The sequence below is a fragment of the Oenanthe melanoleuca genome, chromosome 2, assembly GCF_029582105.1.
Source record: "Oenanthe melanoleuca isolate GR-GAL-2019-014 chromosome 2, OMel1.0, whole genome shotgun sequence".
Taxonomy (NCBI): Eukaryota; Metazoa; Chordata; class Aves; order Passeriformes; family Muscicapidae; genus Oenanthe; species Oenanthe melanoleuca.
Genome location: NC_079335.1, coordinates 37,314,593 through 37,338,031, shown reverse-complemented (window position 1 = coordinate 37,338,031; position 23,439 = coordinate 37,314,593). Strand labels below are relative to the sequence as shown.

Genomic DNA, 23,439 nt, shown 5'->3' with positions numbered 1-23,439 from the left:
AGCATGAAAAGTCAAAGTAAAGAACTTCAGTGTAATAATACTTCAGAGGTATTATATTGTAAAGATAGATTTGGGGAAATCAGTTTAGCTATTCCTTCAGAACTTACTTGAATCCAGAATTGGTCTGGGGGTTGTGGCATCTTAATTATTTTTTTGCTTGCCCATTTAAGGGGCATTTACTGCAAAGGATTTTAAGAGATCACACCAAAAAGCAAAGCAAACACTTCAGAGCTTGGCAGTTTGCAATAAACAGTCTCATCTTCCACTTCCTTGTCAGCATCTGTAGCTAATTGCAGCTTTCCTGTTTGCAGGAAAAGCAGGGTTGGGAGACCTGCTCTTCCAGGGAGGACTGAAGTTCAGCAGTCAAGAAGTCTTGTTATGCAGCTTGCTGTTTCTCAAATGGTAACCCAGAGAAAACCATTACATCTCTTCAGGCTGGAGAGGTGATGAAATTCATCCTGTGAGCCAGTTTAATGGCACTCTTTGGTTACTAAATGATGTGTTTCTGGAACCACTGTGGCAAGCCTACAGTGGCAGTAATTGGTGGCTTCATGTAGCACTGTTACAATTCAGCCTCATGGGCATAGCCCTTGTGCCTGCAGTCATCTCTAAGGGCTTTGCCAAGCTCCTTTGCTTAGCTGTGAAATCCCTGGAGCCCAGACACTGATCTCTGCTTCTAACCAGTTTTTACTTAGGAGCAGATGAGTCAGCAAGGGCTGATTACAGATCTAATTGAGCTTTAAAACTCTTTGTTTACAGCTTAACAAGTGGCATTTGGTTACTTAGATCTTGTGACTCCCTACTAAGAACAAATCTGACTAAAACTAAAACTGAAAAAAAAGTAAACCAAGACTACTACCCTATGCTGGAAGAATGTAAATGACAGTATTTTTTTTTTATCAGCCAGATCACTGGAACTACTGGGGCAATCAAGTAGAACATCAGTACAAGAACTTCCAGCTATAGCAGATAGCAAACAGAGTAAAAGAATAATCAAAAAGCTCTTGTTTTAAGGCAAATATTAGCTAGCATTGAAGAGTAACTTATGGTTAAATGCATCTACATAAATTCTTATAAATTGCAAGGAAGTACCCAGTCATCAATAGGGTTAACTTGACTGTTTTTCCCCTTTAAAAAGCTGTGGTTGCTTTAGGCAATGAAGCAGTAAGGGCTCTGTTTTGTGAGCATGCTTTACAGCAGAAGGGAAACCTCAGCTGCACTCAAGAGCTATGCATACCATGCATCCATATTTAACTGAAAGTTAAATTATATTCTCTGAGGTAGTTTGATCCTGAAGCTTGTGGCTCCTCAGTTCTGAGTTACTTTCATCTGGTTTAGCTCAGCAGGAGGCCCCCTAGTGACAAAGGACAATCCAGAATTCAGCCAAGCCATTTTCAGGCAGGTGTAGAAAAATCGTTTTCTATCATCTTTGCCTACACACAGATATGTTTGGGAAATAAATAAATTTAAAGGCGAAGAAACAGGGCAGAGACCAAACAAAGATTAAGGCTGGTACAGCAGCTGTGCATGGTATGGCTTAGTCTTTTTCCATGTGTGGCTTCACCACATGCACTCAATGATTACATAAAAATCCAGTTATCTGCTAAGCCAAGGGTGTAGTGCAGCTGAAATAAATACCACTTTGGTTTAATACCCTTACCTTACTGAAAAATAAGCTCAACACCAGCTTATAGAAATTGGGGGAATGAGAGAACAGTGCCTAACCACAAGCTGATTGTTTTACAATACCAAAAACAGCTGTGCCTTGGAATAGGCATTAGGTGTCAAACCCAAGGCAGGATCTCTGACTGAACATGATTTAGTAGAACACAGAGCCAGGGCACCTCAACACCAGCAGTAGGGAAGACCAGAAGAGAAATAAATAGATCTTCAGTCATACTCAGGAAGCATTGCAAATGTAAATGCTTATTGCTGTAAATAAACCATTTAAATGCTATTTCAAGTCTTTCACTGCAGAACAGATCCTCCCAGAAAAAGATACCCTGAAGTCCTACAGAGAAAGCAATCCTTGTGTAACACTGCTTTGTTCCTGGGTTAAGACAGCTAGGGGATTGGATAAACCCAGGAACTGCAGCTCTGTTAAATGACATATTGAAATTCCATCCCAAAGGTGATTTAGGTTAAAGAAGGTTGAGAACACTAAACAAAACATGAAAATAATGAAGATTACCAAGAGAAGGATAGCAATATAAATGAGGAAAAGAAGGAGTGATAGTCTTTTATGCTCCAACTTCAGGCACAGGATTAGGAGATATTTATCCCAACACATGTATCTGTAGCTGGTCTGTTAGGAGATCAATTTTATGCTTGTCTTTTTTTCAGACCAATACATTAGTGCTGTTTTTGAGTAGGAAAAAGCAAAAGAGAATTTGTTCTTATTGTGCTCTATGCCCCTGCAAATAGCTACAGCTAAGGCCTATCTAGGAGCCCAGACTGGGGACTCAGAACAGCAGCTCCTGCAGTGTTTGAAGCAGTATTTACAATCACATGCATCTCCACTAAGAAGAAAGGTTGACTGCACGATATGACAGCACTAAGCTCCACACATCCTAAAAGGCTTAATTTAAAGAATGCAAATGATTCTTCTTTCAAAGCAGTTCAAACAGCAAGCTATGATACATTCCATGCAAAACAAACAATGACCACAAGTTAAGAGCTCTTTAGTTACAGAAAAATAAGTCTTTAATTTCATATCAGATATAATTTTACACAAGCAATTTCAGTATGATAGTCCATGAAAAACAAATGCACACTCTATTGAAGTTAAGAGCTCTCAGTGAAGTCACCATAACAGAAAGTTGTGGTTGAACAAAGCTTCCTATCTGGTTGAACTTCATCAGCCATCATTGCACACGGTTAAGTTCCTTTAAAAGGTTTGGTTTAAAATTAGAGTTCATTTAAATGACTGGAGGGAAAGGCACTTAGTATTGCAGTTTCCAGAACATGATTTGTTTGTCTTCCCCTCCTGTAATAACACTGTTGCACTGTTCATTCATCCACATGGATGTTACAGCACCTGGGAAACAAAATAACAAACAAGGAAATCCAAATGCAAACGAGTGTAGTACTCGAGATAGAACAGATCTTTTTGAGGGAGTTTAGCATAGTCTGATCCTTGGATTACATTGACACCATATATGCTAAGAGGAATTTTAGTAGGTTTCTAAGTAGCTGCTCTTATTCACAGTAATGATCTCATGTTCCATTGCCTCTGCTGACTTTTGGTACTAGAGGGACATCATTGCAGTATAGAATGCAGATGGCAACTAAGGAAAGCATTCACTCTGCCGTTTAGAATTTGCATGTTAAAAGTGTATTCACATCTTGTAGCATATGCCTCAGAAGCCCACTTCTAAAAAGTCCCAACTACAGGTCAAGTTCCAGAGTAAAACTTACAGTAGGGAAGTTTGAAACAACTGTTCTTAGTTAGATAGCCTTAAAAACTTAACAAAACTTAGGTAGTTTTTCTCCACACATGCTGGTTGCTGATGTACTGAGACTATATAGATATATTTAATCAGCCTATATGTCCCCATCCAAAGCAAGTTTACTAGAAAACTTAATGTTAGACTCAGCATGGACAGACTGTGGCAAAGGATATGGCACAGTCCATACAATATTTAAGGGCCAAGAGGTAGAAAAATGTTGACTTTTGCAATGCTGTGTGAATTAGAAAAAATTGAAAGTAATTTCCCTTTGGCCAGTCTTGTACAAAACAATATTCCTCTATTCTTATTTGATTTCCTAGGAGACTCACATGGACCTAATTTCAATTCTGGTGTTTCAGGTAAAGCTGACATCAGGAACAGCTGGCTGAGCAAATGACTCTCAAACTTTTCAGTACTAAAAGAGCTGGAAAATGGGAATCTCACATTCAGTTTGAGAATAGGAATAGTTCAGGCATACCTGTATGCCCTTTGATTCTTTCAGTAACTTTTCCTCCAAGAAGGTCCCAAATCAGTAATTCACCAGATTGAGATCCTGATAAGATGGTATTTCCATCCCATTTGAAGCACCTGCAAGTAAGTTTGAAATTAGTTCATGTGAAACTTTTGCATGATGACTAACAGCCAAACATTTCCAAACTAGGTCAAAAAATAACTAGAAATAGAGATATGAAAAAAAATGAAGCTACCTTTTAACACAGTCTTTCTAGAAAGATTGTTCCCAAATTATTTTAAAGAGTCATGACCCAAACCTGGTTCTGTGACTGCCCTAGACCCAGCCAGGCCTTCCCCTGGCAGAGTATGAAACATAATCCCGTAACAGAAGAGGGCCCAGTCAGCTATGCACGTGTGTGATATCCCAGTGCTCTCATGAGTCATCACTGTCACTTCTGACACTTCATATTCCTGAAACCATCACTTAAAAAGCAAAGATGATTTTCAGGTAAATAACTAGTGAAAATAGATATGTGAACATGCATATGTAGCTATGTATACCCACAAAAAAAAATGAACAAGTGTATTCCATGTATAGCTGCTCTACTTTTACTCCAGTAACTGAGTAAGCATCCATCTGATTATCTGATAAACCATAAATAACTATACTTTTCACTTGGAGGAAAAAGGTGATCAGTCTTTGATTTTAAAAGCCAATCTTTTTTTAAGACTATCAAAATAAAAAGAAAACATTAAAACAAACCCAAAAAATCAGTATTAGTGATGGAGATGATTTAAGTAAGAAAACTCAACTTGTTAGACATTTCAGTAGCTCAGCTGCTGGAAGAGCTGGCTGTCATCTTTAAGGGACATCAAAATTGTTGAAAAGTTATTTAGTTAGAAAGCTGTTTGATTTTGCCCCAGTTTGGAAAGCTTGATCATAATGCACACAGCATGCTAGAATGTCAGTCTTTGCACTCTAAAAAGTGATTTAATAAAACAAAGTTCCCAGTATTATTCTGCTGTCACCAACCACCTCCACCCAGCTCCATAACCTGCATGTTCTCAGCATTACCTCTGTGGCTCTTCAGTGGTCACAGAAGATACAACCATTCCAGTTTGTACATCTATTACTTTAAAACAACAGTCCTCCCCTGCACTCAGTAGATGTCTGCTGTCTGTACAAAATAAGGAAGCAAACAAAAGAAACAACAACAACAAAAAGCATGTTCAGACATTCAGTTCTAGTTCCAAAACACTCTGTGACCAGCATGTTGGATGTGACATTCCCTGACCTACTTATCTATAAATAATTTACTGGAAATTAAGTCTCTAGGGCAAGCAAAGATAAACAAGCTTGGTTTAGAGTCTAGACCACTGGTCTACAGCCTAGCATGGCTTTGTGTACAATTAAATTCTTACAAAGGACATGTGTAACAATCCAGAACATCTCACCATCCCCCTTAAAGCAGTAATTCCAATAAGAAAGATATATTACATGGTATCAAGAATAAGATTCCCCTTGAAACTCCCAGCAGTGCATATTAAAAATTGAAATCCAACATACCAGGACTAAAAGCAGTGTGAAATACAGTCCCAGAATGAAGTGGCAACTGGTGCAACATTGTTGCTGTAGTAATGTCCCAAACACTAATGGTACCCTCTTTGGTTCCAGATGCCAGGATGGTATTTGCAGCATTAAGGTTGATTGTATTTACCTAGGAAGTTAAACATCCCATGATTTTTCCTAGTCTTTCATGTGAGCCATCTTAAAACAGGTTTTAAACATACACAAAACAAGACCATTGTCCCTACGATGGCATTTTATTTACAAAAAGTTTTGAATTTAAATATCAACATCCTTAATTAAGTCTTAGTATGAAAAATTCAAACTATAAAAGAAAAAAATAGGCCACTTTGAAGATATTTTAAAAAGCTTTTGCTTTGCAGGATCAGAAATGCTATGTGACATTTCAGATTGCTTTTGGTACCAATACTCTCCCTCTAACTGCCAGACTCCATCCTTAAGGGTAAAATTTTCACGTTTAAGAAACTTCCTACCCATCAGTTGTTTCCAGTTCTCTTGGGTACAGTTCTTAAATGTTACCAGAACTGTTTCAGTATTTGCCATCATTGTGATCTATTAAAAAACTAACTCTTAGGAAGGTTTAGAACACAGTCATTCTAAATATCTTATTAGAGTGATGTTAGAGGCTATAAATAAAAGTATGCAGTTACACATTTATGATTCATTGCACACCATGTGTTTGTATATTTACAGTGAAATTCACTAAGATATTTACCAGGATTTCTTTTGCTTGCCTTACATTAAGGGGAAGCTGTAACAATCAAAACACTTGAAAAAAATATTAATCTGTTTTCAGAATCAAAGAAGCAAACAAAAACCATCCAGTCCTTTCTGCCCCCCACAGGAATTCTGTGCATACAAGCTGAGCAAGACAAATTAAGAAACCTCTGTTTACATTGGTGTTTCAGTCCCAAGAAATGGACCTTTCAACCCAGGGAGTAGGGAGCACTGGTGCAGAACCATCAGACAGTTAAAGCCCCAAAACAAAACATACATTTCCCAAAATACACCCCTCAGCCCCTAACCTCATCTTTGTGCTTTACCACTAGATCATTATTCAAATCATCAATTCATTTTCTTATTCTGAGATACTGTATCAACATACTTACACTAACATCATGTTCTAACTGTGCAAGCAGTTCAAAGTGGTGTTTTTTATTGCTCAAGGTCTCTCCAGGACAGTGCCACACCTACAACACAGACAGTCAAGTTTGTTCAAGGAAGCAGCAGTCTAACCCCAGATGAGTTCCTTCAGTGCTGAACTCTCACATTTCAAGGAGGGCTGGTTGTGTTCTCTGTGGGCCTTGCCTACGTGGCAGAACACAGCAAGAAATGGCACCTGAACTCCTTTACCCTGGGCAGAGCCACACGGTGAACACAATTCTGCTGACTGCAGACAGCCTTCAGGGCCTACCTGAGAATGGGTATACCACTACACTAAATGTGTACTTACCAAAAATATCATACACAGCAGGCTTTGGGAAATTATTTCCTGTCTCTAGCTTCCAAATTATCTTTCCACCTAGCTGTAGGCATGCTCTTTAGATTAGCAAGTTCCTGGTCCTCTTAGCTGAAGAATGTAAACTACAAAATTATTAAACATTTCAGAAGTCTATTCCACCCAGGAAACAGAATCACCAAAGTCACAAAACATTCCAGTTCCTCCAACAAATACGGTTCATCTTCAGAATCCTCATTTTTAACAGTAACTAAGAATGAATGAAATATCTTGGAAAATGCTTTAAAACAGTTGAGCTAAAACTTACTGTGATAGTAGCCAGGTTATTACTCTAGTACAGTAGGTACATCCACCCCAAAGCATTTGGCTGGCTGAATATTACAAAGTGCTGGCTATAAATATTCATGCAACTGTAACAATCCCATCTACAAACCTTCACAGTGGAATCCCAAGATGCAGAAAATAAGTGTCCATCACGCCAACAGATCTTGCTGACTGCATCATCATGGCCCAATAGGACATCTTGCTGTCTTCCAAATGCAATTGAATAAAAATATCTAACAGAGAAAGGTTATAAAAGCATTACACTTTGTAAAACTTAAAGGGCTTTTTTTCTAAATAAAGAAACTTTGTTTCTGTAGTTTCTAACAGATATCTAGTGGGGAAAAATAGAAATACAGACACTGTGCTTTCAAAATGATTTTCTGTATCACTATCTAAAACCATAAACATAACAACCAAGGCACTCCATGCAATTCAATAAAGTCAATAGGAAATAAATACACACATATGATTGTCCCATGAAGAAGTTATGACAGTGGTATCTCCTGGCAAGATTATACAAGATGACAAAGCCTGTAAAGAAAAAAAAAGTAATGCTTAATTTCTTACCCCAAATCCAATTCAAGTACATTAACATGATTTTGGAGAACAAGAAACATTTTAATCTTCTACAAAAATAACATACAGATGTTATATGAACACTGATCAAGAAAAACCTTAGAGGCAAGACATTGAACATCAAGAATATTTAATCTCTGTTAAATAAAGGTAGCAGAAACATTCAGAAATACATGCAGAACTGATAGATCTTCCCAAAGAAACAGGTATTTCAAGCACATGGTATGTAATTCCTCACTCAGAAGTAACTGGGTCAGCTCTTCATCTTGTAAGATGCTGTCAATTCTAGACACAAATAGCTAACAGAAACTAAAAATGCAGATTCTTTAGATGTTTGTTCTCCATCACAGGTATGAGAACAAATATAACTGTCTAATTCCTACTACTCTCAACAAGAAACATTATTTACAGATACCTGCTCAGTTACATTACTGTCACTAGAAACAGCAAGGAAAAAATCACCAATCAACCCAGTGCTTCTACCTGGTATCATTACTGGTCACGTTTTAGGTCTGTTTGAAAAAGAGGAAGCTGCTGGACTGCAAACACCCTTACTCCTAGCATTGCTGTAAGTGTTTAGATCAGCAATAAACCTAAAGAGGAGAAGAATAAGAGTATACAAGGCCTCCTCATGAAAAACAGACTTTTGGCTTAGCAGTCAAAGAGCTCCCTTTTCACAGTGCCAAGAAGTGATGTTCCCAAGTTTCCCTTTGCTGAAGCATTAGGAATTGAGGTATCTGGGTTCACCTGCTAGTGTGTCCCATGGCAGACCATAGGGTCTTGATCCTCCAACTTACTTGGGGACCAGTCAGAGCATGCTATAGCTTCTATCTGGCATTACTGTTTCCTCTAGAGAAGATGGTAGAGAGAAAACTGGTATATCTTGGTGTCTTGCACAAACAGAAGACTGAATATGACAACTGGGAGTGTGTCTTTACAAGCCAGGCCTGGCCACAGTGCTCTAGCATAGAAAATCAAATTCAAATTCCTTTCCCAACTCTTTAGGAGCAGGAGAAAAATGTTGTTCACGAGTTGCTGAGATCATTGCTCATGGAAGAAGGATGGCTCATTCTCTCCCAGCACAGATCCCACTCCCTGTGCTTGGCTTTCCTTTGCTGGCTGACTCACAGGCTTCAAACACTTGGTGCAGTAAGGCAGTGCTGGATGTGAGCATGTGGGTGGAATTTAAGCTTTGCAATTCTGGTCCCAATGGCAGTTCAAGGTTGCTCAGAAAGACACCCCTACTCATGCCAGACTATCTCTGTCTACCACAAGCTCTTCCCTGGATAGCAGGAACAGAGCCAGTGTAACCATTTAATGCTCCTTCCCCTTGTTTGCAGAATGTGCTCTTTCTGCTGGCTTGAGAGAGTCTCAATTCACTCTGCTAAATTATTCACACACAATACAACTGAGTAGGCAGGGGAAAGAAAAGAGGCATTGATGGATGCTAAGAGCCATCTCACTGAGCAGCTTTCAGAAGATTGCCAGTCATCTCGTTCTTATTTTGACAGCAGCTTACCATGTTTGAAAAGGACACACTTCTCTGGATGGTTTTTGAGTCTTTGGAAAACATCTTCAAAGTTGAATCTGGGGATAAGGGACAAAATGGAAGATAAGACTATTTTATATTCTAGAAGTTAATAATTTTGCTCCTACTTGAATATCTTATTATGAAAAGCCAACACAGGTTTCTCATAGTCTCTGAGAAACTCTTTATAAGGCTTGTGACTTGGGCCTGGAACTGTCCTGTTTTGTACAGTTACAGATGGACCACCCCATGCTCATCAAACTCTAAAAGAACTCTGGTATCTAAATGGACAAACTTCCATTATTATCCATTAGTATTATTACAGAAATTATCTTCCAAGCCTAGACAGTATTGAAAAGCTTGAGCCAAAATCATCTACAACCAAGCAAATTCATATAGTTAAGCTATTTAATTACATCAGATGTATATTTCAGTTTCATGCCATTTTGTTAAAAGAGAACCCCATTAACCTGCATTTACACTGCAGGTTGTGGTCAATACCAGTGCAATACTTACCCTGGGATGTAGTGAAAACAGAAGACCCATTGCAAGTGACTGCTATTCCAGTAATTGCCCTGTTTAATACAAGAAAGCTTGTGGGCGATTTCACAGATTTTGAAACTTAGCACCATACTGTAAATAGACTACAGGTGAAATCTGTCATTTGAGGTCTGTCAGAGCTAAGACATTCAAGGAGATTAAAACACTACAGTGGTGTGTTATCTGCCTAGAGACAAAAATATACCTTGACATAATATGTGAAACACCAGGACAGGATCCCCACAGTGTTCTGTCAGAGCTCCATCTTCATCAGAAGGGACTTGCCCGTGTGAGAGGATAAATGGTTTCACATTTAGTTTTTCCAATTCTGGATTAGCTACAAATAGTCAGGAAGCTGCCTACAAGTAGATACTGAATACCTCAAGTGTCAGGAATTGAAACTTGCACGTTTTTTCTCCTTTAATTTGACACTGGCAAGGTCACTATGGGTAGAAATTTAGATAAAGCTTATGTCAGAGAATTAGGAAGCACAGAGTATCCTGCACAGCCAAAGTTCTGTTACACAGCTCTGTGTCTCATTATTTCTCAGCAGTCTTCAGAAAAAAAAAGTAATGAAAATGATCAGAAGCTGAAATTTGAGTCTCTTTTCAGGATCAGGATTTCTCTAACGCTGACAAATCTGGTAACAGATTTCTCACTACAAATATTACCTTGTTTTAGGGACATAATAATGTTTTCCTAGATTGGATTACAGTCACCAAGAAAGCAGCTGGACCCAAGGCAGTAAGAAATCCTCCTAACCAGCCAAGTCACTAGGACAAAAGATGAGACCAAAGGAAAACCTGTTCTTTAAAATATAGCTGATATTGTTCATTATTAGGTATTTTCAAAGTTCACCTGAAAAGTGCCCCTACTGACTCCTGACTCCCTGGAAATCCATCAAAACAGTAGTTTGGTACCTGGATTAACTGAAAACCTATAGCTGAACACTTGACAAACTGCTCATGCAAGCAGCAGCTTGAAGTGTACAGCGGAACAATTTAAGTGTTTAAGCTTTCAAATCTGATGGGATGAAGTTGTGTCCTCCTGGCATTATAAAAAAACAAAAAATGGAAGTCTTTATCTGGCTGCTGTTATCAGTTTTAGAGAAGAGTAATCAATATCTTCAGGTACTAAAGTGATAATGAACTTATACAGATCTGGAGTTAAGGAAAAACAACAGCAAAAATCAAGTGACAAATACCTTCTCTGGATTCATAACCCATCATACACTCAAGTTCATCTTGCATAATCAAATCACTAAGTCATCTCACAATGAGGCAAGATGGTTTAAGGTGTTTACCTTAAACCCTAACCCATCATTCAGATTGATACACAGATCCCCCACCCCAATTCAGTGGAAGAATTTTGACTGAAAAGAATAGTACCTACTCTTTGTGAATTTTATACTGCTTATCTAATTTTAATTTGGCAATATTGTTCCAGGCAAGTGTTATACTTTCTTCTGTCAAATCTTCAAATGATTCTTCATTTGGAGAAACTGCAATAAAATGCCACAATAAAATTCCATCACAAATAGAAAATAAAAAGACATATTTCAAATACCTAGGTAGCTGACATAAATATGAAACTACAGAAATCATGCAGAGCTTCAGGAATTAGATCCTTAGACTAATACAGAGAGTGACAGGATCACATTCTTTTTCCCAAATCTCTTGCTGAATTTGCATAGGCTTATACAGTCAAAAACAGGATTTTTCTTGCCAAATCAGTGCTTTTAAACTGCAGACTTTACAGAATACAATTCCAAAACAGAAAAACAAACAAACAAAAAAGAAAAACTAAAAACTCTTCAGCAATGTTTTGATGTCCTTTGAAATGTCAAGGGCTTTACATATGGAAAAGAACTAGAAAAGCCACTTACTGCTACAATTAAGCATATGCTTTTATCACTCTATTGCATTCTGTTAAGAGTGTCACAACTTCATTTCACTGTTGCAAAAGTTAAGGGATAAAAATGCAAACAAAATTGATATAATTAGATGTTGATTATAAAAAGGTCAAACCCAAGAGAAACTGCTGGTGTGTGAATTAATGACTTAGGCAGCAAATACACATGAGCATTACTATCACCTCATACAACTCTCAAAGCCCCTCTTGCCATTGGATGCTACAGGTTGCCATGCTAAAAGGCCATCAAATGGTAAGTGAATTGAAGCCAATCAAATGAAAAATCTTTCCATGTGATACCTGGGCTGAATCTTCAGGCCAATTTATAGTTAAATCATTATATACATTATGAAGACAATAGCATCTTAGTTTCAGAGAAATGGTTTAAGCCTTGCCTTGAACAGGAGCCTGTGAGGGCATTACAATCCTTTTCTAGAAGAAAGTTATTCAGTCAACTCTGACCTACTGTAGGTAGTAGTATAGGGGGAAACAATTTTCCTTTCAGATTTTCATTCAAGTCATAGAAAAGGAAAAAAATAAAACCAGATGCTTAATTTAAGTTCTTAGGGTTTACTTTGATCAAGCTAATTAATTGATTACCCCTAAGACATTCCTGTTAAAAACCCAAACAAATCTTTGCATCATTTAGAATGACTGATATGGCCACTGAAACTGCTATCACATCAGCTCGAATTTAAAGTGTCAGGAAAGCCAGGGATGACAGCACTCCCATAGTTTCAGAAGCAGAGGTTGAACAGTCCCAGAGGAGACCACTGGAAGGCAAAATACAGGGCAACACCTGTTTTTCCAAATTTGAAACTGGTCTAGTTTTGTTTTTCTTTAAGATTCAGTTCATGGATTTATCTTGAGTTGGCTTACAGGGAAAGTAGCCAAGAGAGATGTATAATGAGAACCTGTGGGAGAAAGATACTACTCAAAATTACAAATCCTTCTCATTGTTAGTTTATATTAAATATTTACCTGGAGACTCAGTTATGGAAATGCTGTTACTAGATGTTTGAGACAAGCTTTTCAATTTCTGAATTTTCCTTTGAGGATGAGGGGTTGTAAACAACTGTTTTGGCGTCTGTCCAAACTCCAGGATTTGCGTCAGCAGAGCTACTTTTTCATTGGGGTCCAAAATACTTTACAAAGCAAGATATATAATTAAACCAAGGATGCAAGTACTTTTTTTTTCCCTCCCCTTCCCCAAAAGCATAGAATTGCATGTGCAGTTACTACAGCACTACAGGTCATCACACATTCTTTTAGAACTGATTCACTGCAGATTTACAATCATATAACAGTTTCATAACTTTGTTTATGTAAAATAACAATATTCTCAATGACTGAAAAAATTAAGCAATTTCACAAAAGCCAGACTGAAGAAATGCTTAAGTAACAATCTTTCAATGCAAACTAAAACTGAAAACGTGCTGCTGGTTCTCTGCATATAGTATAAAATGGGAGTATAAAATGGAAGAGCAACAGCATTCATGTACATTCATGGACCCTTTTACAGCCAGCAGAGAACTTTGAGAGATACTGAGAAACTTGGCTAACTACTTTAATAAAAACATTCAGATTCTTGTTAATTACCTGTTTAAATCCACTCCTCCTTCATAAGTTAATGGGTGAAACACTGGAAAAAAAAGTTTATTTGTACAATGTAGATATACAAGGCTCATTTTCTTCATCTTCCTATAAACAGAGCTGCATTTTTTACTCACAATAAGTTATTTCAGCAGGGATTAGTGTTTGAGGGCTTACATTTTAATACTGGTTTTTTTTTTTTCTTTTTTTTTTTTACCTGAACAAGCTTAGGACTTCCAAGAGATTTTCAGAAAGTTTTAGAAGGAATCAGTACTTTCATAAAGGAAGGATTGCTTACTTAGGCTTCATTAAATACCTAACCCAAATAATAAATAAGTACACAAATAAATAAGCAAGCAAGCACAGCTGCATACCTGAATCTCTAGTTATTTTCAGATATGGAACAGAAAACAATAAAGAATAATCAGAAAGTTCTGTGTATTCACCTTTCCAGGTGAATTGCTATGACGCAAATGACTTTGAGGCCTCTGCTTAAGAATATTTACTTTGACCTAAGTTCATTCATAAACAGATCCCTTCTGCTTCTCTTATCTACTTAAATGTCTGCAACTCATTATGCTAATAAAAATACATACTGCAGCAGAAGTAACACATCATGCATAAAAAGGACTCTCATTAGTGTTCTCCTTTGAGAGGTAAAAATATAGGTGCCATAATTTCTATGCTGATTTAATGTATTTGAAGTCTGTGGTACATTGTAATAGACACTTATGCTCACAGTATGACTGCATGCCAAACCCTACAATTCTAAAATATAGTAGTGAGAACCAAAATGAGGAGTTGCTTATTCCTACCCTCACCACTGTTGTAGGAAGGTTTCCTTTCTTAACTTATTTTATCCTTTAAAGTGCAAACCATCTCAACATTTTCTGTTACTTGCATTCCTTCAAAAGGATCAGGGCTTGTGGAATAAACACCCAAAAATCTGATCTGCTAGTCTTTTTTAAAAAGAGGGCACTTCCGTGTTGGGTAGTAACATACCCTTGATGGGTAGATAAAATACCAGACAGATGAATAAGTTAATCATTGGTAACACTATTAGGTGTAAATACATCTCCACAGCAGTCACATAACAACATCCCCCTTTGGAATGGCCCAGAGTGGCTAGATACATCTTCAGAGTAAGGCTGCAAACAGTGAAATGTCTCACATGCAGCTGTGTATGTATACAAGGACAAACCAACACATACTTTTTCCTTCATTCTTGCTCCAAAGACCTGGAACCCATTAGCCCATCCTTTCCCTTGCCAATTCTCTCAGGAGAAGGGGGAAATTGTGTTGAAATTCACTTACTGAAATTACAGTGGAGGAAGGTTAAATACATGTTTATTTGGAGGCCCTGCAGGCTCCCATTTTTAATTGGGAAACATTAATTCCACACTATATTGCTACACCATGATGTGCATGCAATTCCCAGCAATGCTACAGAATCATCTTGTCCACTCTCTGAAGCAAAACCTCAAGGATGGAAATCAACACGAAGGCAATACTACCAGATAAGTCACTATTTCCAATAAGGATCAAGCATTTAAAGCACACTTATGAACATTCAAAACAAAATAAGCATTACAGATATGTTGTGATTTACCATTCCTGCCTAATTGAAGCATCCCCTTTTTTTTGCTAGTTCTATAAATGTATATTTACCATTGTGAGCTGCCACTGCTTCACTTCCTTTCTGCTTGTAACCAAATATGATGTCAATCCATTCATGAAGATGTTCTGATACATATGGACTTTCTAAAGCCTCTTGGCTCTTCTGAAGAAAATCATCAGGACCTGATGAAAGAAAGGTTAATTAAAGGAGCAAATATCCCATTCAGTATTGGTATCTATCTATTCCTCCTCATTCTTGAAAAACCAACAAAACACCCGATGCTAAATCTCAGTTTTCTTATAAAAATTAAAAGCAGCTATTACTTATGTCAGTGTTTTAAAGAAAGAGATCATTTAGAAGAAACAGGAATGGAAGTTTTTGAGGAAGAGTCATGATTCCAGCAATCTTGAATTAATTAATAATACAAGAAATTTGACTATTATTACCTGATGCCCAAGGTGGAAGCTCTACATCTTCAACCATCTTTCCACCTTGCCTTTTCCCCAAGTCCAACTTCAAACTATTTACTAGAAAACTGGAATCATTTTCGTAAAATTCTGGAATCAACTGGAATTTAGAAAAACAAAACAAAAACAACCAAGTTTTAATATTAGCTTAGTTTTGATCACTTAAACAGATCATTCAAAGGAAAGAAAGTTAAAGTTTATATGTCAAACCCTAAAGTTGGGCAGGCTTTCCAAGTTTTCTCTACATGACAGTTCTCTGAGCTAAACTGCTAAATTCAGAATAGCATACATTTTTAACAAGTAATGTGTGACATATAAATCCATAATATCTACAGGTATCTTCAGAACTGTCATTGCATAGCTGCCTTCTCATTCTTAAGACATCAAGTAAGAGTCAAGACTAAAATCTAGAATAAAACTAAAATTTTGTAATTTCAGATATTAAATCGATTATTTAAATGCCACCATATCAAACCATTAACTGCAGACTATTTTTTAAAAAAGCATCACTGTATTAAATAATGTTTCTTTGATAAAGGAGTTTAACAGTATTTACTATGTGACAGTTGATTATTCTCAACATATTCTACAAGTTAGGGTTTCTCAAGGCTCAAAAACCCAAGATACTACTTCTACAGTTTAACTCTCCAGATGTGTTGCTGCAATACAGCCAAATCCTTACAAGATTCCAGCAGACAATACATAAAATTGTCTTTTCAGCCTTAATCCACACTCTGGCAATTCCCATGTATTGCCATTAACATTCACAATGATACTTCTGTTAAACTAAAAGCCAGAAAGCAGGCACAGATAAGCAAAATGGAATTGACATAGGATTAATATACATTTAATAAAGAATCCATAAAATGCAGTCATCAGCCTTACAAAAAACACGAAAACCAAACCCACACAACTGAAAAGCACAAACAACAAGAAAAATCCTAACACACTCCAGCTAAACACTCTCAAATCAACAGTAGATGAGAAAGCTAAGCACAGATGAGAAGATTTGAGTAATTTTCCAGCCATTTACCTCTTTGAAATCTGTTGCACCATCCAAACAGTTTTTCCAGGTTTCTGCAATGCTAGATAAGACAGATCAGTCATACATTTGTTAAAAAAAAAAAATAAAAAAAAAATTAGGGCTTTGCACTCCCCATTGAGGCATATTGGAAAACAAAACCAGCCTAGTTATAGACTAAATGTAAACAAACCTGTTGAACATTCTGTCAGCATGATCAAACTTTCCATTCTGCAGGCAGAGCATGTATTCTGGAGCTAAAGAGAAAGAAAAACAGCATCAGCTTGCTCCAAACCTTGTCTGCTTTGGAGGTAACTGTCTGCTCAGAGAGCATATAAAAGGTGTCTTACCAACTCTAACGAGATAAAACAAAACATAACCCGGAGAAGAATAATGGCTTCCATACATGAACTTGGGCTCTGGCATTTCCTGATAACGTGTCTGCAACATAGGAAAAAAAGAAAGAAAGAAACCTCTGTTTCAAATCAGCACTCCTGCTTTCCCTCAATGCAGAACACATAGACACTTTCTTTTTAAAGAAACAGATTAGGACCACCCACCCTCAATTTTTCTTCTAATGATAAAACAAACTCTTAAGTTCTAATACCCTTGTAGCTTTTATCAGAGCAGTAAATCAATATAGCAAAATAGCTGCCATAACTGATGATCTAGAACTAACAGGCATTCAGTGTTTTTTCCCCTCTCCCACTTTAGCACATAACTACAGTGATTCAAATTCAAAGAAGTGCAAACAAATGCTTCCTTTTTGTCTTTCACATCAGGTTTAATGAGAGTATGGAAGAACATACTGACTGCCATCAACCTGGAAGATTCCTTCCTGTCTGAAGCTCCTATGCATTACTCTAAAACGTATCATAATATAAACAGAATGACTTTTACTGCAGTAAGCATGAAGCCAATAACAGTTTGAGGAACGTCAGATCTTAGCAGGAAGACTTTATTTACTGTTACTGCAAACACAATATTTTTCATATCCTTCTCTTCTACAAACTTATGAACCTATATGATTTTGAAGCATTGAAGTCTTTTTTACTGATACAGTGGAGTTATTCTATTCTAATATTTTATTCTAATATTTTTTCTAATGTTCTGTAAATTATTTTGGAATAATTAACTTTTCATAGAAGACAATAATTTTACAGAAATAATTTAAAGCCAAGCAACTGAGAACCTTCTAAGTATCTAAGTATGTGTTTGACAGCATATGAAAGGAAAGCCTGCCTACCTTGAGAAACAGAAAAACTTGGTGCACTATTATAAGTATATAGGTGCTTTGACCTCCATGGATCCAAATTTCCTCCCTTTGAAGTACTTTCCCTCCAATGCAGTATTTTTCTTAAATGGAAATACTTAAGATTTCTATTATTTTTTCTTACTTCTTTCAAACATGTGTTTTACATTACGCATTTAAATCCATGGGTTTTGAAGTTTCATAAATCCATGTATGTTTATAGCATCTCAGTGTCACCATATATATATCAACTGGATTTCAGGATATTATTTTTAAATATTATTTTTAAAATATATATTTATGAATGGGTAGTTAGAGAAAGGAAATGGATTCAAATAATTTTAAATTAGTACTGACAAAACCAGTTCTGATGAAATTATGCTGGAAAATAAATGTGGAATGGTTATAGGCATGTTTGCTTCTGATAAAGTTTATAGTTTATTTTTGATACAGTAATTCATAAGATGTAATTCCCAAGGCTTGTGCTGGACAAAGCTCCTTTTATTGCCAATATGTACAAGGCACAAAATATTCAGTATATAAATGCCAAGATATACATACCACAAGTCTATCCAGCCTTTCCTTATTCAGGGCACCAACTGGTTTACTAAGGTCACGAAATGTTTCAGGCTTTGTCAGATCTTAAAAAAAAAACCAACAAATCAAATGCTTGGTTATAGACTCCAAGCATTCTACTTTAATGTACTCTAATCAATATTTAAACACAAACCAAAAAAAAAACCAAGCTTATCCAAGCAGCAACAAAGCAAACAAAAGCCAACACAGAACCCCTCCAGTAATTTTCTCCCTCCCTACTAACTGCAATCCTACAAAGTCTTATAGTAAATGGCTACTGATTTTCCTTCCAAGTACATGTAAACTCATACCTCTTGCTTAAGAAGGAATAGTTAATACATGGGACAGTTCTTACAAGTAATATCACATAGTCAAGGTACTTCTACCAAATGCACAAAAGCAGCTGGTATCATCTTCTTCCTACTCATTAACTATTGTGTCAGGCTACAGTTAAGTCCCACCATACAATCAGATTGAAGTGTTTGAGCAGGTGCTGATGAATAACACAAGATGCCCCTACTCTGCTTCTTGCAGAGGGACACAATCCTCAAAAGGACAAAATCCCAACACATACTGCACTAAGACCTTAATCAAGGAGCCTATTTAGGCACAAGCCTTGTCAGCCTCTTGCATTCAATCTGCAATACAAAGAATTATAAAAGAACACCTGGATTCTACACATTTCAGTGCATCTAACTTGTTCCCCAAAAAACCAAATCAAAACCTGTCATTTTACTAGTTCTTTTCCATTTATAAAAATCACAGAAAGTCTTTTTATGTTCAGTACTGCTGATCTGCAAAGCAATCAAGCAGATGTTTGGTACATACTCTGTATCTGAAAATGGAATACTTAACAGAAAAAGGTGAGGTATTTATATATATATATACACCTCTATATGTGTATAAATATACCCTTCCCTATACCCCTAAGCTAAAGGGCAGTGGTCCATCCAAGACCACTAATGCCAGGTTCATTTGATGAAACATGAAGTTTATGCAGTGTAAAAGCCCCACAAACACATTTCAGGCAGGTCATGATGTGCTAACATGTTTTTTATATAAACCTACCTAACACTGAACTAGAGTAGTCTGCTATGATCCAAGGAAATACAGGATACTGGGAGAGATCATTACAGCTTCTATCAGCCAGATTGTTGAGATGGAGAAGATACTGGTAATTTGATATATGTCCTCGCTGCCACTGTAACACATAACTTTCAGCCGTGTGCTCTGCAATATGATTTTCTAAAATAAAGAAAAATAAAATAAAACATTAAGGTGAGGTTTGGAGTTAGGCCCCCCAAATTATACTGTGATTAACATTATGCTAAATACTATAAGATAATAGAACAAGTCAGAATTAATTGAGAACTTCATGTTGATCTAGCTATCATACCTCACACATTTTTTATTACCGCTGCAAAGGGGTCTCAGTTGCATTTGGCCAAATAAAAAAAAAAAATCATAAAGAAGGAGTGCTGAAACCAAATGCTGAAACCAAACACAGTAAGAATGGATGAATATTTAGATAGGAATGGAAAAATATTTGCAGACCATGAACAACTCTCTCAGCAATCTGGTAACCTTTAAGACTTCAAATTTCTAGGAGTTCTGCTTGAGTCAAGAAAAAAGTTAAATATATTTTCCTACTGACACCAAGGACATCCATGAACCATAACTTGTGGAAATAAGTCATGTATGTACATGAACAGGATTTAATTTTAGATCCACTGAAACAGGGTAGAGGAAAAAAAACCTTGAAAACACTCAAGAAAGTAGGAATTATGCACCTGGAGTTCTCTTTGAAGTGTAGGCAGGAGCTCACAACATTCAAACTGTTCTACTCTGCTTATTAGCTGTAATGTCAAGGTATGCTGCTGGAAAACTGGGTTATTTATTTAAACTTTCTTCTACTGATTCAATATACAGCACCTAGGCAAGTGCCTGGAATAGTAGAATTGAAGGACTGGAACCATGGCACAATGGCAAGAAAGAAACTTGAATTAGATTATGGCAGGCCTCTATTTTAGCTCAGCAAAGGGTGGAAAGACATATTCCAATCTCTCCTTCACTTTAGTACTTTAAATTCTACAAGTAAAAAGTGTTAGTCTCTCTTCAAAGAGAGGCTCTTCTGCTGCCAGAGAGATACTGAGTTGCTACAAACACTTTTAGGGAAAGGGCTCACCCTTTTTTTATTTCTAAGCATCAACATCATCACCATTTTCATCTACACCTTGAAAGTTCACCCTAGAAAATTATCCAGAAAAGGTCTGAAACAGGGTAACAGCATGCAGTATTTCAGCAACAGAGAAAATGATGTCAGAATCTATTTCCTTTTCCAAGAAAAATCTAAAAGACTAAAACAATTCTAAAGAAAAGTTATCATTCCTTTGTGGCCTTTCCATTTTTCTTTGTGAAGCAGGAGTGAAATGTCAATTGATATTCAGGTGAATTCATTGAAACAGAACTAGAGTCCTGGTACAATAACAAAATTGCACAAAATTTACAAAAACATTTTCAATACTTCAAGTCAATATATGTTTCAATGGTTCAAATTACAGAAAAAATCAGCCTTTTTCTCCCTTTTTTTTCCAGGACACACACATTTTAGGAAGTTAACCATCACTTTCTATAAATTAAGGCATACAAGATTTAATAGAAATGAGAATTCAGCTGTTTCAGAATGGAAATTTTCATGAACCACTCCTAAGACTGAGGAAAGTTCAGGCACTCATGTGTGCACTGGTAATCCACCTATTACAGGAAGTTTCTCAAGAGGGTCTTAACTGAGGAGTTGGGGAATCTACACACAAGCTAGTCTACATTTTTTCAGCAAAACACAATTTAGATGAGTGGATCTTATTTATCCCTTGCTTTGAAGATACCATTTTGAGGCTTTGTTTCATTTGTTAGATTTTTGTTTAGTTTTGTTTTTTTAAGTGAGGGAAAAGGGGCTATTAAATGACAGTGCATATCAAGTTGCAGATAAAAAAAATTAGTTTTGTCTCAATAATGCCACCTCAGCTTTCACATTCAGCACTTCAAACACAACCAAACTGGTGCAATTTCACAACATTCATTCTGATCTTGGCTTATTTCTATTAAATTTTTTTACAGCTTATATTTCTGTTTATTTTTCTCATTCTTCACATACACCAACAGAGCAAAATCCAGACAAATTTCCCTTCACAAGGTGCTACACACTACATTAATAAATAAATACTGCAAACCTATGTATTTTGCAATAAGGCGATAGACCTCATCTCGATCCTGACAGCTGTAGAATTTCAAGTAGATGTCAGAACACAGATCGTTTTCTGTGCAAAATACTTCAAGTCCCTGAAATGTTAAAGGGGGGGAAAACAAATGAGAGCAATTATTGTCAAGCTGCAATACTTGTGGTTTTTAACAGAATGTTCCAGTTACTAATATCTAAGACTTATGACTCTATATTGGGTAGCAATATTTTTTCTATATTTTTCTATATTTTTTCCCACAAAATCTAACAGGCTAAATTTTTTATTTCCAGTCATAACAGCATTCAGTTTACACTGAGCCAATAGATTGGCTCTGTTTGGATTGATTAACCCTAGCTAAAAGACACTTAATTCTTTGCATCACTGCATTCACTTAGGCAGAAAAAAAAAAAAAAAAAAAAAAAAAGTATATGTGTTTTAAATGTGTTTTGAGACAAAAAGATTTCTACAAGATTGGAATTTCAGTGCTAACACCAAAAGCACACAATTTAGGTTTCACTGCAGAGCTCTTGACATTCCTCAGTCATGTACAGTGGGAATCATCACTCCACTTCAGTCTCAATATGAAGCAGTGAGCAAACTTCCTCCACTAATCAATCCAGAGAAAATACACCGTGAGAAATTCATTCCATCCCGTGATAGGTGCTTGAGATAAATGGAATGAATTGCTCCCTAACAGTACTCCCTTCTCCTGTGCTGACTGCTTATGAAAGAAGTTTTTCACCCCTGTCAGAATTCACTCTGTTTTCATCTTTTTGACAACACAGGAAAAGAAAACACTTAAAAAACTGGAAAGGATCATTGAGTACTGTTCACTATTTCATACAGAGCTTTTAAGAACACATGGCTTTTACCTAATGATGCAGACTGTTTCAGCTGGTCCCTTTAAGAGGCCATATATACAGCAAGACAGTAAAATAAATACTTGAGCTTACCAGCGGCATCAGCCCATGCCTTCTTTTATAGATGCGACGCACATTTTGCAGTGTTATTTGTACTACTGGTTTCTGTGGGGGATGAGAGAGGGGGAAGAAAAGATGGAGATATTCTAGTAGGTTTATATTCTTCTACTTTACCCTCCTCAGACAACCTGAAGTTTTTCTTGACTACAGATACTAGCAATATGAAAACAATATCCACCCATGTCATTTTAGCAGTGGAATAGTGATGCTAAGCAGTTATGTTAAAAAGAGGAAGCCTGTCTTTGCTGTTGTTTTTTGCCTGAGTAGCAGAGCAGTTTAGGGATCAGTAAGCAGCAGTGTATTATCCCCAGTCTGTCGCCAGCAGCAATGCTCATGCACCAGAGAAGCAGAACAAGGAACGGGATTGAAAGGAAGCCATTGGGCTGTGCCAAGGGTGCCACCTGCCGGGGGAATCAGGATGGCACCGTTATCCCGCCGAAACGCCTTTCCCGTGCCTGAACTGACTACAGCATGTTACATCATAGGGTAATTCAGGTAGGGAGGGACCTTGAAAGGCTATCTAGTACAACCCCACTGTACTGAGCAGAGACACCTTTAACTAGACTAAGTTATTCTGAGTGTGGCCCCACCTAACCTTAAATACTTCCAGGGATGGGGCATCCACCTCCTCTCTGGACAACTTGTGCCAGTGTTTTACCACCCCCATTTAAAAAAAACATTTATTTTCTCTATCTAATTTGAATCTAGCCTGTTCTAGTTTAAAACTATTACCCTTTACCTATATTAAAAGGCTCTGCTAAAAAGTCTGCCCCCCAAATTCCTCTTCCTTTGTCAAACATGCTTTCTCCAATTCCCTTTTCCATACTCTGTACTAGCTCCAAATAATCCTGCCTCTTGTAACATC

At 36.9% G+C, this 23,439-nt stretch overlaps 1 protein-coding gene across 1 annotated transcript in view; it reads right to left on the bottom strand.

Annotated features, from left to right (window-relative positions):
• Positions 1 to 2,680: 2,680 nt before the first annotated feature.
• The window catches only part of NSMAF (neutral sphingomyelinase activation associated factor), a 38,776-nt gene continuing 18,017 nt past the window's right edge, over positions 2,681 to 23,439 (bottom strand). The window contains exons 11-31 of the mRNA XM_056486023.1: positions 22,548 to 22,619; positions 21,586 to 21,694; positions 19,424 to 19,600; positions 18,341 to 18,420; positions 16,878 to 16,968; positions 16,721 to 16,784; positions 16,540 to 16,591; positions 15,486 to 15,606; positions 15,090 to 15,221; positions 13,428 to 13,470; positions 12,810 to 12,973; positions 11,310 to 11,418; positions 9,894 to 9,952; positions 9,369 to 9,436; positions 7,737 to 7,804; positions 7,383 to 7,506; positions 6,600 to 6,680; positions 5,470 to 5,620; positions 4,978 to 5,080; positions 3,928 to 4,037; positions 2,681 to 3,037 (exon numbers count right to left, since the gene is read on the bottom strand). Of these exons, the coding sequence (XP_056341998.1) occupies positions 2,943 to 3,037; positions 3,928 to 4,037; positions 4,978 to 5,080; positions 5,470 to 5,620; positions 6,600 to 6,680; positions 7,383 to 7,506; positions 7,737 to 7,804; positions 9,369 to 9,436; positions 9,894 to 9,952; positions 11,310 to 11,418; positions 12,810 to 12,973; positions 13,428 to 13,470; positions 15,090 to 15,221; positions 15,486 to 15,606; positions 16,540 to 16,591; positions 16,721 to 16,784; positions 16,878 to 16,968; positions 18,341 to 18,420; positions 19,424 to 19,600; positions 21,586 to 21,694; positions 22,548 to 22,619 (2,073 nt within the window). The 3' untranslated portion in view covers positions 2,681 to 2,942. The remainder of the gene's footprint in view (positions 3,038 to 3,927; positions 4,038 to 4,977; positions 5,081 to 5,469; positions 5,621 to 6,599; positions 6,681 to 7,382; positions 7,507 to 7,736; positions 7,805 to 9,368; positions 9,437 to 9,893; positions 9,953 to 11,309; positions 11,419 to 12,809; positions 12,974 to 13,427; positions 13,471 to 15,089; positions 15,222 to 15,485; positions 15,607 to 16,539; positions 16,592 to 16,720; positions 16,785 to 16,877; positions 16,969 to 18,340; positions 18,421 to 19,423; positions 19,601 to 21,585; positions 21,695 to 22,547; positions 22,620 to 23,439) is intronic.